The following is a 14,344-nucleotide window of genomic DNA, read 5'->3' as shown; positions in this document are numbered from 1 at the left end:
TACTTCATTTTTTTCCTCCAGAGTGTGCACCAGCTAGCAAACAAAGACAGCATGGTGCAATCAGATGTGTTTTGGTCGCTTTTCTCCTTTCCTGAAGGAGGAGTGCTTGAGATCCTTTTCCAAAAGTAATTTTCAGTTCTATTCAAATGCACAGCCCTTGAAACGTAAATATGCAAGATAAATATTTTATGTGTTCTGCTCATCAAAATAATATATGTGGTTTGACAGAGATAATGACTAAAAATTTGTTATTAGATCTAAAGCTATAGATGCTTACAAAATTGAGAACGGAATAATGTCACTTGAAAGCTATAAATATGTCTAATTGCAAGCAGAAGGGATGGGAAGGGACAGCACGTACAAATGCCCAGCACCATGTAGCTGGCATAGGAGTGCAGAGCTAAGAGGGGTAGGTGGAACTCAAGTCGAGAGGGCTTTCTCCTGAAGGCAGAGGCAGGCCTGGAAGGACTCCAAGTGTGTAGTGACATGATCACACTTGCCTTTTATGATTGCTGTGACCGAAGCCCAGAGAATTGGTTCATGGGGTGCACACAGACCTGAGTTCAGAGGCTGCTGCAGCAGGTTGAAAGTGAGGTGATGGAGGCCTCCCTGCTCCTTCTGCTGTCAGAAGCACATGGATTCTTGGGCAGCCATGCCTCCTCCACCGGCAGCCCTCAGCTCGTTCTCCCAGGACTTCCCCGGAAGAAGGGAAGGTCCGGCCCCAAGGTCCCTTAGTTGGGTGGTCTCAGTTTTCTACAAGGAAGATGTGCTTTTGGAGAAGAAATTATTTTTTAAAAAACCAAGTAATTCATTAAAGTGTTTTATGGCCGCTCTGTTTTTCTCCATGCTGCTTAAGTGACGTTCACTTTTTCACCCACTAATTCAGACAGCTAATGGAGCCTGTGCTGTGTAGCAGGCACTGTTCCAGATGCTGGAAACAGAGCACTGGCCTGGGCAGATGAGGCTGTCTTCTAAGAGAGTTTATAATCAAGTGGGAAAGATAGATGTGGATTAAAAATAAGCACATGGCACGTATTCCTCCCTCAGGGTGGATGCTAATAGTTTCTGAGAACTACATGTGTGTGTGTTTCCCCTCCAGTGCGACCTATCCATTCCTCTACATCCAGCCCTGCCATCTCTATCCACGAAGTGGGACACACTGGAGTCACCAAAACCGAGAGGAGTGGCATTAACAGACTGAGGAGCGAGATGAAACAGGTAAGACAAGACTCAGTGGCAGTGCCTGGAAAGAAGTGCTTTTCATACCTGGGCTCACCTCAGAAAGTGCTAGAAACCCAGGACATGCAGGGTGCTCTTTGTAGAGGATGTGAGCTCCCTTCTGTCCTGAGATCTGAACACACGCTACCCAGATATCTAAGAATTATGTGAACATTTCAGAAAACCCCCTTACCTGTGTTTGTGTCTGCTGCTGAGAACCACACTTTCTTGGTGGTGGGCCACAGCTATTCCAAAAATAAAGTCGTGCAAAATGTAACTGAATCATCTCTCTGTGAAATGTGTCCTTCAGATGAAATAGCAAAAAGATTGTAGAAACAGAATGGAATGCTCACGATACCTGTGTTTGCCATCAGCAACAGGTGTCTCTTTTCTTGGTTCACTTTTTGTTTCACAGAAAATTCCTTCTGCAGTGACCCCTGGGACGGTGCTAAGATTGGATTGATCTATAGGAGGAAGGAGAGTTTCCTTCTGACCATGAGCTGAGTGACAAATGTACTCAGATTCTCTTCTCCATTTCAAATGATGCCTCAGTAAATTGAGTCCATGAGGTGCTCCTGGGTCACACCCAGCAGTTGAGCCAACACTTCCCTGGATTTTCTAGAGGGTGACAAAAGTAGGGCATCCTTGATTTGAAACTGGCTTTTGTTTATGTCCTGATGTATTTTTACTTTCAGATGACTAGGCGATTTAGTGCTGATGACCAGGTGAAACATTGTCTTGTTTCGTTCCTCACGTGTGTACTTCATGTTCTTTCTGGCTTGAATGTGGAAAGCAAGGTGGTGAATACGGAGATTGATGGCACAGGGAATGGTTTTGCCCATCAGATCCCCCCGGGTAGAGGTGACCCCTTGGGCTGTGACAGGCCGCCCCGGGGATAGGCAGACCAAGAGAGGTAGCCTTACCATGCACCTTTGAAAAACCCATTTCTCAGGCTCTTGGGTTTTATAGGATGCTTTGTGAGAGAGAGAGTTCTGGGCTCTGCCTTGGCAGGAGTTTCTGTTCAAAAAAAGGGAAAGTAAAGAGGGAAAAGTAAAACATGGCCATTGAGTAGATGACTAGAAAAAACACTGCTAGTCCTGTCCCCAGATTGCCTGGGGGAATTTAACCCTGGAAGGAAAACCGTGTAAGGAGACTGTTCTTTGAGAGCACCTTCGGGACATGCATCCTCCCCTTCCCTCCAGAAAGTTAGCACATTCCTGATGATTTCATGTCCTGTGACAGAGAGCGTAGAGGAGTTGTAGAGTGACATGCAGCTTCTCTCTGTTGTCTCTGATGCTGCTTTAGGCTCTTTCCAAGTCAGCCAACTTTCCAAACATCTTCCTTCACTAGCCACTCGGTGGCACCATACCCCGATCATGGCTCACTATGGGTGAGCATGGGTGGCTCCTTCTGCCTCCATTTAATACTGTCCTTGCAATGTTATGGGAACAAAATGATCTACTTTGATAGGTTTCGATTCAGCCAGTACAAGCTTTATATTTGGCTACTTACATCAAGGAAATGTATTATTCTCTGTCTAAAATTTTATAGATGCCTTGGCGTTGTAAATTTCTACTCACTTTTGCAAGAACACCACAGGTGCACAGTCTGTGCTCAGGTACTATCTCCATGCAAGTTAAGGATACATTATAGATTTTTAGCTGAGAAAATACTCGTTTGGCCAAAAAGTTATCAGCCTGCCCTTATTTGTTCATTTAACAAATATCTATGTAACGCCAGTAGGTGCCAGATCCTAAATGCTGGTTATGGGTAGGTATTTTATTGATCTCTACAGATTTTTGCACCTCTTCACTTAAAAGATTAGCATTTTGTGGCTCTGACTTTGGAAAATAAATGGTGTCCTAATTCGATGAGGCCCCTCCACATTGGCTTAGGATAGGTAACGTATTTCATACTCCTGTGAAAGAACATTTCCCAAGTCCTCCGTTGCACGGAGCCCTGAGCTCTGCACTGGCTGGTGTCTGGGGCTGTTTGCCTGGACGGTGAGTGAGAACCTCTGTCTGGCTGCCTCCTCTGCACCTTCTTTTCGTGGGGTTTTCCATGGTGTTCTATGTGCCTCCTCTCTGCTGGCGTCCTTTGGTGTCACTGCACATGACTGAGTGGACTCTCTTTGTTTTGTAGCTGTTTTCTGTGAGCCAGGCCGTGTCCAGCAGTGCGCATTCCTCCAAGTCTGCGGTAAACCATGCATCCCGACTGTCCTCACCGCCTCCTTGTTTGTGGTGTCTGAATCCTCTTGTTGCCCTTCTCGTGCACCCACCTCATCCCTACCTCCCACAGAGTTGAACAGGTTTAAGTGTTTTCGTTTGACTGTCATTGTGAAGAGGGTCTAGAAGGAAAGCCCAGAAGTTCTTGAATTGAGCTTTGTTTGTCCAGGAGCTTCTGGAACCTTCGAAGCATTGGTTCTGTGCCTTTCTTCTGAGCTGTGGTGGCAAGCCACTGCCTGCACGTGCTGCTGAGCACCTTGTACTCATAATGCCCTGGCTTGGCGTGAGGCCCCAGATCAAGTGGAGGAGTAGGAAATATTCTAATTGCAGAAGCAAGTCTTAATCTTCCTCTTGAAACTAGAAGGAGAAAACCAGCTGAGTCATTGATGAGTGTGGCTGTAATTACTTTTATTTGTATCTAATTGTTGCCGTGTTTAAATGGCAGTAATGAGCCCGATGGAATAACCCAGCCTAACAGCCTCTTCAAAATAAGATCCGATGAAGTCAAAATGAGTACATAGGGAAGACTCCTGCCTCCTGCCCTGCTAGCAGGCCTACCATTCAGATTTCATTTTGAAACCTTTAAGTGTGTTGCTGTGCATTGAGAAACGAAGGTACCAGAGAGTTCAGAACGAGGTAACGTGGAAGGATGAAAGTTACCCTCTACTGCCCTGTACATGGGCGGGTTAGAATCCACCCCTTGGCAGAAAGCGGGCTGTGAGCTCTGCTGCGGGGAGGCCAGCTTGGCTTGAAGGCCCCGCTCCAGGCCCCCACCGGGAGCCTCTCTGAGCTGCATCTGCAGTCGTGGGCGGGCCTGCTGACTCCGGAGGCCAGAAGCAGAACTGCTGGCCCTGCCCCAGCACTTGGCTCACGAAGGCCAGAATCCGGCCAGCCTCAGGCCAGGAGGTGGGGATGAGATGACGCGCGCTCCCTCTGCTTCAGCAAAGCGGATGCTCCCTCTCGGAGGCCGCCATTGGCCCCCCTGGTCAGGATGGAGCCTTGTGCTGAGAACAAACAGAAAGTGATTCAGAGGGACTGGTGGATATACCGTCATCTCTGAGGCCCCACTACTAAATAAGGATTCCCAGCCTTTACTTTTTGTCTTTGGCTCCAGAACAACCCGTCTCCCCCTTCCTCCATGTGACGTGTTGCATTGTCTGCAGCATCTGCAATGCAGGGAGGCGCCCACTGCTTCTCTGGGGCACCATAGAAGTCAAGTGGGCACTTCGGCGTTTCTCTGCCTGGGCTGGAGCGCCTCTGAAAGGCCCACATACTCTGAGAGCCTGGGCTCGCTCTCCAGGCCCTCCTACAGCAATGCCAGAAGGCCTTGGGAGGGACAGCTGAGGCCCGTGTGCACTTACTGCAAGCCAGGCGTGCTTTCAGGGTTTTCTGTATCTTCTTTCAGGGAGCACTCCCGGCTCCCTACAGCAGGTCCGACTGTGCCCCGTTGTACGGGTGAAGGCGAGGCCCAGAGCTAGTGTTGCGACTGATGTGGGGGTGATGAGTAGGGAGTCACAGCCTGGCTCCGGGGGCGGCACTCTCGCCTGCTCGGCCTCCCCTGTCAGGTCGAGGTCCTTTGCTGCAGGGCTAGGAGGGGTATACAAAGGAGATCAGTAACCGAACCCGTACAGAAAAGAATCCAGTTTCAGGAAATGGCCAGACTCCAATCAGGGAACTCTGGTCCTTTCTGGGCAGTTGGTCTGTGTTTTGATGAATTTGCTGAGGCATCCCTCACGGCGGCCCGCAGCCCCATGGGGCATGGCTCCGAGGTTTCTGAAGGCCCTACGCCGTCTGTCTTGCAGAGGTCCAGCACCCCGTCCTCGCCCACGGGCACATCATCGTCAGACTCGGGTGGCCACCACATCGGCTGGGGGGAGCGCCAGGGCCAGTGGCTTCGCAGAAGAAGGCTGGATGGAGCCATCAACAGGGTCCCTGTGGGATTCTACCAGAGGGTGTGGAAGATCCTTCAGAAGGTAGTAAGCTTGGCCACTCTACTGCATTCCACTGGCCTTGTCACCGGGTGGGCACGCACTCCTAGGGAGATGAACCCTCCCCTTTAATTCCTTTAGGAGGCACAGCGGCTCCTGCAGGTGTCAGGGAACAGGTGGCTGCAGAGCAAGCAGACGTACAGCTCCCCAAGCTCAGGGAGCCCCCAGCCTAGAGCAGGGTTTCTTCACCGCTGATGTTTGGCACCACTGACACTCAGGGCCGGGTAGTTCTTTTTTGTGGAAGCTCTTCCATGTGTTGTGGGATGTCAAGCAACATCCCTAGCCTCCACCCGCTAGATGCCTGTAGCACCCCCACTCTCACCCACGGTTGTGACAACCCAAACTATCTCCAGACGTTGCCAAGTGTCCCCTGGGCAGCAAATTGTCCCGGGTGAAAGCTGCTGGCTGCAACCACAGCAAGTTAGATCAAGTGGCAGCCCAAGTTTTGTGGGACCACCTTTGACATATATTTCAGGGACATAGGAAAGAAGATAGATAAGAGCCGTAGAAGGCAGAGAAGGCTTCGGATGACAGCCCTGTGACAGAGGCAACCTGGAATGGCAACCCTAGGCCTTAGCCTCCTGCACGTTCAGGCAGGTGTGCTGTCTGTACCTTTCAGTGACACCCTCCTATCTGCAGGGCACCATGTCAGGTCCCAGGTGCCCTGAGGCACAATCCCCACACACCTGGGCTGCCTCTGCCTCTCCACCTAGAGAATGGGGACCCCAGAGCCACTCCCCTTAGCCAGCTGCCCCCTATGCCTGTGGCTATGAGACAGCTGCCTGGGGATGTGAAGATATTAGCAGAGGTCAGGGAAGCCACAGGCCTCACTGGCCACACGGGAACACCGCAGAGCCTGTCTGTGCCTGTGACCGAGGAGGGGGCACTGGCGGAAGCCACACCCCTTTGCTCTGCACTTGCTGGACGCCTGGCTCCCTGTGGCCCGGTCCCAGAGCACTTGTGTGTCCCCCTGGGTTCTGCCCCAGCTGGTCTTTCCTTACACCCAGGCGCGGACCGCCTCAGTTAAAAGCTTTGATGCAAATAAAGAACCATGGGCAGGACCGATTTTTTTCTTAAAACGATTTTTTTTTCTTAAAACTATTTTTGTTAGTTCATTTCACAGTAGGAGAGGAGAGGATAGTAATCCCAAATGAGCACATACTACAACCCCCTTCCCAAAGCCCTAGCACCTCCCAGCCGTTTTATTTCTGTGGCAAGGGCCCTTGGTCCATTAGGGAGGTTTAGCATCTCTGCTTTGTAGGGACTGAGGTCTTCATGGGGCTAGCATGGGGACGTCAGAATGGTCCCTGTCGTCTGGCAGCTTGTCCCCACATGGTAGCAGAGCCCTCAACACCCACAAGCCTCTGCTCCTCCTTTCTCCACCTCTGCTCAGGAGGCGCAGGCATTTGCTGTCTCTCTGTCCTCAGCCCGCCAGGGCACGGGGATTTAGAAGGCAGCCAATTAGACTAGAATGAACTTCCTAGAAAATCTCCCCACTCTTCCTGGGGCATCATACGCTTCCATCCAGACTTCTTCTAGTTCAATACCAAGACACTCTTATTATGAAAAAGCAGCATTTTGTGTTGAGCCGGCGCTTGATATTTATATACACGGGCGTGCGTGTGCATGTCTGTGCATGTGCTCGCATCTTTTGTGATTGGTGCTTATTATAGTAATCTCAAAAATAGATGCCTGCAAAGGCACAGAAGTATCACTTCGCCAGCAGGAGCCATGAAAATCTCCCTTTATATGGCACCAAAGGGGGCCTCACAGCCGCCAGGGCCTGGTTGCCAAGTGTAATACAGAGCTTCCACAGAGGAGGACCCAGCAGCTCCCTGGGGCATTGTTCGTGCAAGATCTAAAAGATGCCTGCTGCTTCCCTAGAATTGCTCCATCGAAAACACAGCCTGTGGGCAGTGAGAACAAGCTCTCTAAAAATAACTCTGACCGTCTGGCGTGTTCAGCCTTCATGCAGGTTTCCAGAGCAGAGTGACTTGAACGTGTGCGAACGTGTGTGCACACTTACTAATCAGGCTCTGGAATCTGACTGAACTGTCCTATGTGTGTTCTGCCTTCAGTGCCATGGTCTGTCCATCGATGGTTACGTGCTCCCATCCTCAACGACGAGAGAGGTATGATGGGAAGACCCCGGCGCCCACCTACTGCGGGTCTCCCCCAAGTGCTTTATGTCGTGGGCTCCAACCGCTCCCATTTCTTCCAAGTGTGCTACAACCAGACAGGCCATTTGTAGGCCCATCTCTTTAGCCACTTCACCCTCACAGTTTGCTAAGGTTGTTTCCCACATTTGTTAGCATCACCTTTTCTTTGTCCCCTCAGAAACCACATATCTGACTGTCAAGAGCTTTACATTTGCCCTTTAAAGCACTCTGAAGAGAGAAGAGCAAAACTGCACGCCACACACATTGGACCTTTGTGCAGCCTCCTCCAACCCCTCTGTCGAGAACAGTCATCTTTCTGGTTTCCTTTCCCCTATTCATTCTTTACCAATGGGGTTTTTAGTTTTTACCCTGCCCAAGACCCAGTGCTATATGCCACAGGGAGTGATGATGGAGAAAGAGGAATGAGCAAAGGGCCCTGTCCCCTGGATGTCCCAGTCTAGTGGGTAGGTAAATCAAGCTAGGACAAGGCCAGCTTACCCCAACTGCGAGGTCCTCGGCCATCTGCTCCCGAGGGTTCTGGCTGGTGGAATCAAGAAGGTGGCCAAAAAGGAGGCAGCACTTGAGCCAAGCCCGGTGGGTGCTGTGGCCAGTGCTGGTAGCCAGCAGTGCTGGTGGGCCTCGGCTCCCTCTTGACCCCTCGCTGGTGCCTTTGACAGATGACCCCACAGGAGATCAAGTTTGCCGTCCACGTCGAGGCGGTGCTGAACCGCGTGCCGCAGCCTGAGTACCGGCAGCTGCTGGTGGAGGCCATCATGGTGCTGACGTTGCTCTCAGACACCGACATGAACAGTATCGGAGGCATCATCCACGTGGACCAGATCGTGCAGATGGCCAACCAGCTGTTTCTGCAGGACCAGGTGGGTGTGCCTAGGCCTGCCCACTCACACTCCCCACCCCAGCCAAGGTGGGGACAGAAGCAAGGTAGCAGGTTGGCTGGCATTTATCTCTGCCGAGGCTGAGGATTCTGTGTCCAATAGGAAAGAATATTCTCAAAGAAAATGGCATCACAGATGCTGAAAAAATGTCAACCATTTGGTTAGAAAATGGCACAGTGGCCACTTTGGAAATGGATAGACTCGTGTTGGCAATGGTTGTAGTGTGAACACCACTCTTGCTATGGGTGTGACCCTGGTAGACAAATCACTTACCCTGCGCCCAGCAGTCAGGTAGGAGGAGCTGTCTTCTTCTTACAGGGTCAGTATCGCGCTGCAGACTAGGACATGCGGGAGCACGGCGTAGTACCTGGAGGAGAGGCTGGGTGTCCTCCCCGGGCACTCTTGGCTCCTGTCCTTGGGCTTAGAGCCCTTCTCTGGGGGCTGCTGGTCCCCGACACCCTGGCTTCTAGCATGTCCAGTCAATCCCAGGATCAGAGAGAGAACTCTGTTCATTCTTTGCCTTGGTCTTTTCCTGCTGCAGATGTCACTTGGCGCCACAGACACCCTGGAGAAAGACCAAGCCACGGGCATTTGCCACTTCTTTTATGACAGTGCTCCAAGTGGGGCTTATGGGACAATGACCTACCTAACGAAGGCAGTGGCTTCTCATTTGCAGGAGCTGCTGCCCAATTCAGGCTGCCAGATGCAATAGGGCCTCAGTGCTCTGAGGCTGTCACTTGCCCCCTAGCCCTGTTGGGAACATTCTCCTGTTCTCCAAGATCCCCTGTGTTGATACAAAAGCATGTCCCATCAGAAACCCTGGCAGGGAGGAGGGGGCAGCAGTAGACCTGAAACCAGTGTCTGTCCAAGCCATAGCACGAGCTGAGGAGTCCTGTGCGCCCCAGGGAGTGCCACGGGATCGCTGTCTGGGTTCGCTTCGCTGTAACATTTGCCACAACATCTGCTCTTGGAGTCTGAAGAGGAATTGGAAATTAGTCTCTTTCGAGTGCAGTGTGAATGGAGAAGCCAGCTTAAATTGGCTCTTGCTGAGTGACCGCACTCAGTCAGATGTGCTAGTGCCACATCTGAAGATGGGAAGATCCTTCCAGCAGCAGGAGTGGACCTTGACAAGGGGGACATCCTAACGGGATACAGTCTCTCTGTGGACCAGACTGTTTACCAAATAGAACAACTCATTCTGTGGAAGTTTGGTTTTCTTGTGCCTTGCTTTCTTTCTAGGCCTCTTGTTTTAGTGGCATAGCTACCTTTGTGTAACAGAGTCCTCTCTTGCTGAGATTTAGAAAATTGCTTTTTTTTTTTTTTTTTGAGATTTAGAAAATTGCTTGCAGTTAACTTTGGCTTGCGGTCTTCAAGGATTTTATCCTGGCTTCTTATGAATTAGAGATTTCTTTTGCCTTATAAAAAAATCACACATCTTTTGGAATATAGCACACACACAAAAAGACAGGGGAGGTGCCAGCTCTTAGGACTGGGCCAACTGTTATTTTAGGGCTGGAGCAGCAGGGAGTCCCTCAGGAAGGCCTGTACCCCCTACTCCCGCGTGGGGTGACCACCCTGGCAGACGAGCAGTACCTCCCCCCTGCACTCGGGGGAGCCACATGAGGAGAATAGAGGTGCTAGACGCATGGTGTGCTCCTGCACAGATGATGCTTCTGGTCTTAGCACAGAGCCAGGTTGGCGACTTGAGCCCTTCCCCTGGAATTACTCTTGGCTTTCAGGCAGGTGTGCCCAGAGGCCTGGAATGTCGAGCAAGGACCTAGCCTCACAGGACAGAGCCTCACGGTCTTTGGCCAATGTTCCGCTGAATGGAGTTTCTCTCTGGGCACCGTCTTACCTTGGGGTGTGTGGGGGGGGGGGTTGGCGACAGGGAAGAGTTTGAATACTGGACTTCAGAGGGCAAGCCGTCCCCTGGCGGTTAAGTGGTGAGCTGCAGCAGCTGGAGGGTGACAGGGTAGATGTGTGACGACTGTGCCTCTGAAGTGCGAACATGCCCAGTGGATCATTGGCTCAGAAGTTTATGTGAAGGTAGAGAAAGCTGATGCTCTGGCTGCTTGGAGGGGACACAGAGGTGCCCGGTGCCCATCAGAATCAAGCAGTATCGATCATTTTTCCTGAAGCAGGAGAAGCAGGGTGGCCTTGTGTTCCTGATGCTTTCTGCTGAAGAACCTCTCTTCGGGCTGAGCCCAAGGGAGAGACAGCCAAGTAACACGGCTCAGTGCCCGGAGGCTGGGCTCCATGGTGTTCACGCACCGTGCACCTGCGACCTGGAGACTTTTGTTTCCAATTCTTGAAGCCACAGTACTTTCCTGGCTGGGGCACGGGGGGAGTGCCATCCAGGAAAACCCCGGAATCTGGCAGTTTCTGCTCCCGTGGACTTCTCCTCCCCTTCTCCTTTCCCTTCCCTATTAATGTCAGCACATGTTGCACACTTTCTGTGCCAGGTGTGGGAACACAAAAATACAGGAGACGTGACTCGGCGCTCAAGGACCTTGGCCCGGCAAGGAAGGCTGGTGTGAAAAGATGAGCGTGCTTTAGTGTGGCGGGGGCGGCGTCAGAGAGACAGGGCTGCGTGGGCCGGATGGCAGGCCCTGCCCGGAGCGCTGGCGTCGGTGCCGAGCTCAGAGACCGCACAGGCGGCCTGGCCTCCGGCTCCTGCCCACGCGGCACATGGCGTGGCCCCGCGCCACGCTTCCCCCGCGCTGCCTGCCCAGCCCTGTCATGCCCGCAAGGCCGCTGCTCCCCTGTGCCTCTGAGGGGCTGGGGCCGGGAGGTGGTCACAGCCACCCTGGTTTTAGAGAAGCCTTTTCATGACCTTTATTTTTAGCGTCTTTAAGCCATGCTTAATATTGGACGAGGCTCATGTAGTTCACCTGATCGGCTTCCTGGAGGATCATTTCGAAAACAGACCATGCAAGCAAGGCACAAGCTGTCAAAGTCCCGGTTGCTTCTTGGGAGAAAGCTCAAGAAGAGTTACAGCCCTCTAGAATGAGCCAGATGCTAATTTAGAACATCACCTGCCTGTGGATGACGTGCACAAACCACGGAGGCCGTGTTTAGGCTCACCAACTGAGCTGCGGCCCGGGAGGAGAGCCATAATAAGCAATTCCGCGGAGCCTTCGATTCACTCTTTTGAAGCCTCTTTCAAATGAAATCCTGAAATAGTATCGCGTTTCCACAGGCATCAAGCTGTCAGCTTCAAAGAAGAAGAACAGGCTTCTGAGGCTTGATCCCTTTCACGAGCAGCTGAGGCCCACGCCGCCGCAGAGAGGAGCAGATGCTCGAGGGGGATGACAGAGGCCCCGTGCCGCCAGCAGCCTGGCCCCGGCAGGCTGGGCTTCCACGCCACGAGAGCACGGCCGGTGGCCCCTGCTGCTCTTCCCTCTAGCTTTCCTCGGAGCCGGAAAGGCCAGTTTTGACCTTTCTCATATTCTTTCTCAGAGCCAGGAACAAACACTTCTTTTAGCGTCCATTGAAAATCTGTTGGCCTCCCCACCTGCTGCTCACCCTGGCTTTGACCCAAAGTGAAGCCGGCAGCAAGGACGAAGGTTCAGTCTCAGAGTCAGACTGATCTTCCAGCCTGGCTCTGTGACCTGGAGGTGACTGATGTAGCCTCATGCACCCCAAATCTGCCTACCTCTCAGATGTACATAAGGCCTGCAGACTGGCACGGGGCTAAGCGTGAGGGCATGCATCATGGGGATCCCCTTCCACTCCCCACCCCCTGGCAGTCGGAGCCTGGAACTCCCCATTCACATGAATCCACATTTGCCCCATGGACACCCCCAGCCCCGCCAAGGGCCAGAGACAGACGTGTCTCCCCGGTCATGCCAGTGCCTCACAGGGTGGGCATCTGTCAGGAGCTCAGTTAGAGCTTCTCTGGGGCCTAGTGAATGGAAGGAGATTGTTACACATTGGCTGCCTGCATAGAGAGAATTTAAATGTTTCGTGTGCTTAAAAGAAAAAAAAAAGGAAAAAAAAAAAAAAAAGAAAAAAGAAGGGAAAAAAAAGACCAGAAGATCAGGAGGCAAAAGAAACAGTTTGTCAGCTGATTGATGCCATTTATTTCTGGACACAACGACAGGAGGCTCAGCCTCCCTTGATGTAAATTATAGCAGAACCATTGCTCAGTTCTATAGACACGCACACAAGTCTGGCAAATAGCTTTTGTCTTCCCTGCTTCCCTGTTGTCAGAGGGTACAAAAGCCTCCCACCCCCTCCCTTGGTGCTATTATCTTTCAAGGTGACTCTTAGGCTTTTGAAGTCCCTGCCATCTGCTGTATGTGTCTCTGCACTTTGCGTGGTCCCAGAATCCCTTCTGTTTGCCCGGACTTGGCCACTGATTCCTGTGCTTGCGAGGGAAAAGTAAAGCCACCGTCACCCTTCTAGAGCCCAGTGCCCCCTTGCCCTCCTCAAAGCCATGTAGGAAGAGCCACCTCTTTGAGTTACCAAGAGAGTTCTCTGAGGCATGAGAAGAACTGAAACCACAAGAGAGTGTTCTGGAGTCTAACACACGGAGCGTTTGATGGTTTGGGAGAGGGAACAGTTCCACCAGAAAACAACTGTGTGTGTTTTTAAGGAACATATGTGCAATTTTGGCAAAAACGCCTTCTCAGACGGAGTGGGATAATCAGAACCAGTGAACTCTGAAGTCACATGATGCATCCTCTGCCTTATTGCAATATGTCAACTATTCTGAAAAATGAATTGCTCAGAAAGCATTTATTGTGGCCTACTTCGGGCCAGACGTCGCTTGACTCAGGAAGGTGGACAGGTGTGGTGGGATGTAAAGACACCTCTCTGTCATGGAGACCTCTGCGGAAGGACACCGTGCAGCCTCCTGGGATGCATGCCTGGCACAGGCCTACCAGGCCATCCACTAGCTGTCAATTCTGCCTCAGGAACATGTATTCCAGAGAGGTTTGCTGTAGAGGGAGGCAGGGCCACGGCCGGTAGCTCAGGGCAGAGGGGACGAGGGCTTCATTGTACAGCAGGTCTAGGGGGACTGTGTCTGGGAAGCAGAGTGAAGGAAGCAGGTGTCCAAGGTGACAGACCTTCCTCCACTGGTCCTGAGGTGCCAGCAGCCTCCTGGAGCACCCCTGCTCTGCGACTGTTCAGAGGCAAGAATCGGGTAGCTGGAAAGTAGAGGCGAGCAGGTGACTGAGGGGAGCTATTCCTGTCCCCTTCCTCAAACCTCTGCCCCGGTCTCCGGCCTTAAACCCATGTGGCCCTATGACCAGCTGTAAGCAAACATGCAGGTGCGTGCACACAGCTGTCGGCCTGCCTCTGTCAGAGACGGTTCCGGTGACGGGGCTGCCAGTCCCGGGTCTCGTGGGCCTCAAGGGTGCAGTGGCTGGAAACCGTCCCCAGGGCTTGCCTTCAGGCAAGGCTTTGCCTGCCCTCACCTGCCCTTGCAGAGGCTTACCTATCCGTCCCAGCCCAAAGGGCTCAGACTGCAAGCACCTGCCTGCCTTTCAAGTCCAGGCCTTAGGAAGCACGAGAAAGACCGGGGCTGAGGCCTTCTAGGCTCTAAAGGCTTCACGTTCTGCACATCGCTCAAAGGCTTCTTCCTCTGTGCTTTAAATAGATGTGCTGTGCTGAGTTTTAAATTTGACACATTTCTTTTTTTGAACTTAAAAAAAGCACAATGGAAAGCAAGCAAGCAAGCAGCGTAGTGACTCATCCTCAGGAGGAAGGGAGCAGCTCCCTGATCAGAAGCAGTGGTCAGGAACGTTCCAGGAGGCTGCCCGGGGGTGTGGACCGTAAAGGGGACAGAGTGGAAATACTGTGCGAATAGGTGAGGCCAACGGGATTGGCTCTGAGGACTCCCTAGAATACGT

General features: G+C 52.1%; 1 protein-coding gene across 1 annotated transcript in view; it reads left to right on the top strand.

Moving 5' to 3' along the window:
* The window catches only part of PHKA2 (phosphorylase kinase regulatory subunit alpha 2), a 79,422-nt gene extending 69,730 nt beyond the window's left edge, over positions 1–9,692 (top strand). The window contains 7 exon segments of the mRNA XM_038586983.1: positions 1,100–1,218; positions 1,914–1,943; positions 3,361–3,414; positions 5,246–5,416; positions 7,510–7,563; positions 8,268–8,468; positions 9,028–9,692. Of these exon segments, the coding sequence (XP_038442911.1) occupies positions 1,100–1,218; positions 1,914–1,943; positions 3,361–3,414; positions 5,246–5,416; positions 7,510–7,563; positions 8,268–8,468; positions 9,028–9,198 (800 nt within the window). The 3' untranslated portion in view covers positions 9,199–9,692.
* Positions 9,693–14,344: the final 4,652 nt, after the last annotated feature.

The sequence above is a fragment of the Canis lupus genome, chromosome X (genome assembly GCF_011100685.1).
Source record: "Canis lupus familiaris isolate Mischka breed German Shepherd chromosome X, alternate assembly UU_Cfam_GSD_1.0, whole genome shotgun sequence".
Taxonomy (NCBI): domain Eukaryota; kingdom Metazoa; phylum Chordata; class Mammalia; order Carnivora; family Canidae; genus Canis; species Canis lupus.
This window is presented reverse-complemented; position numbering and strand designations above follow the sequence as displayed.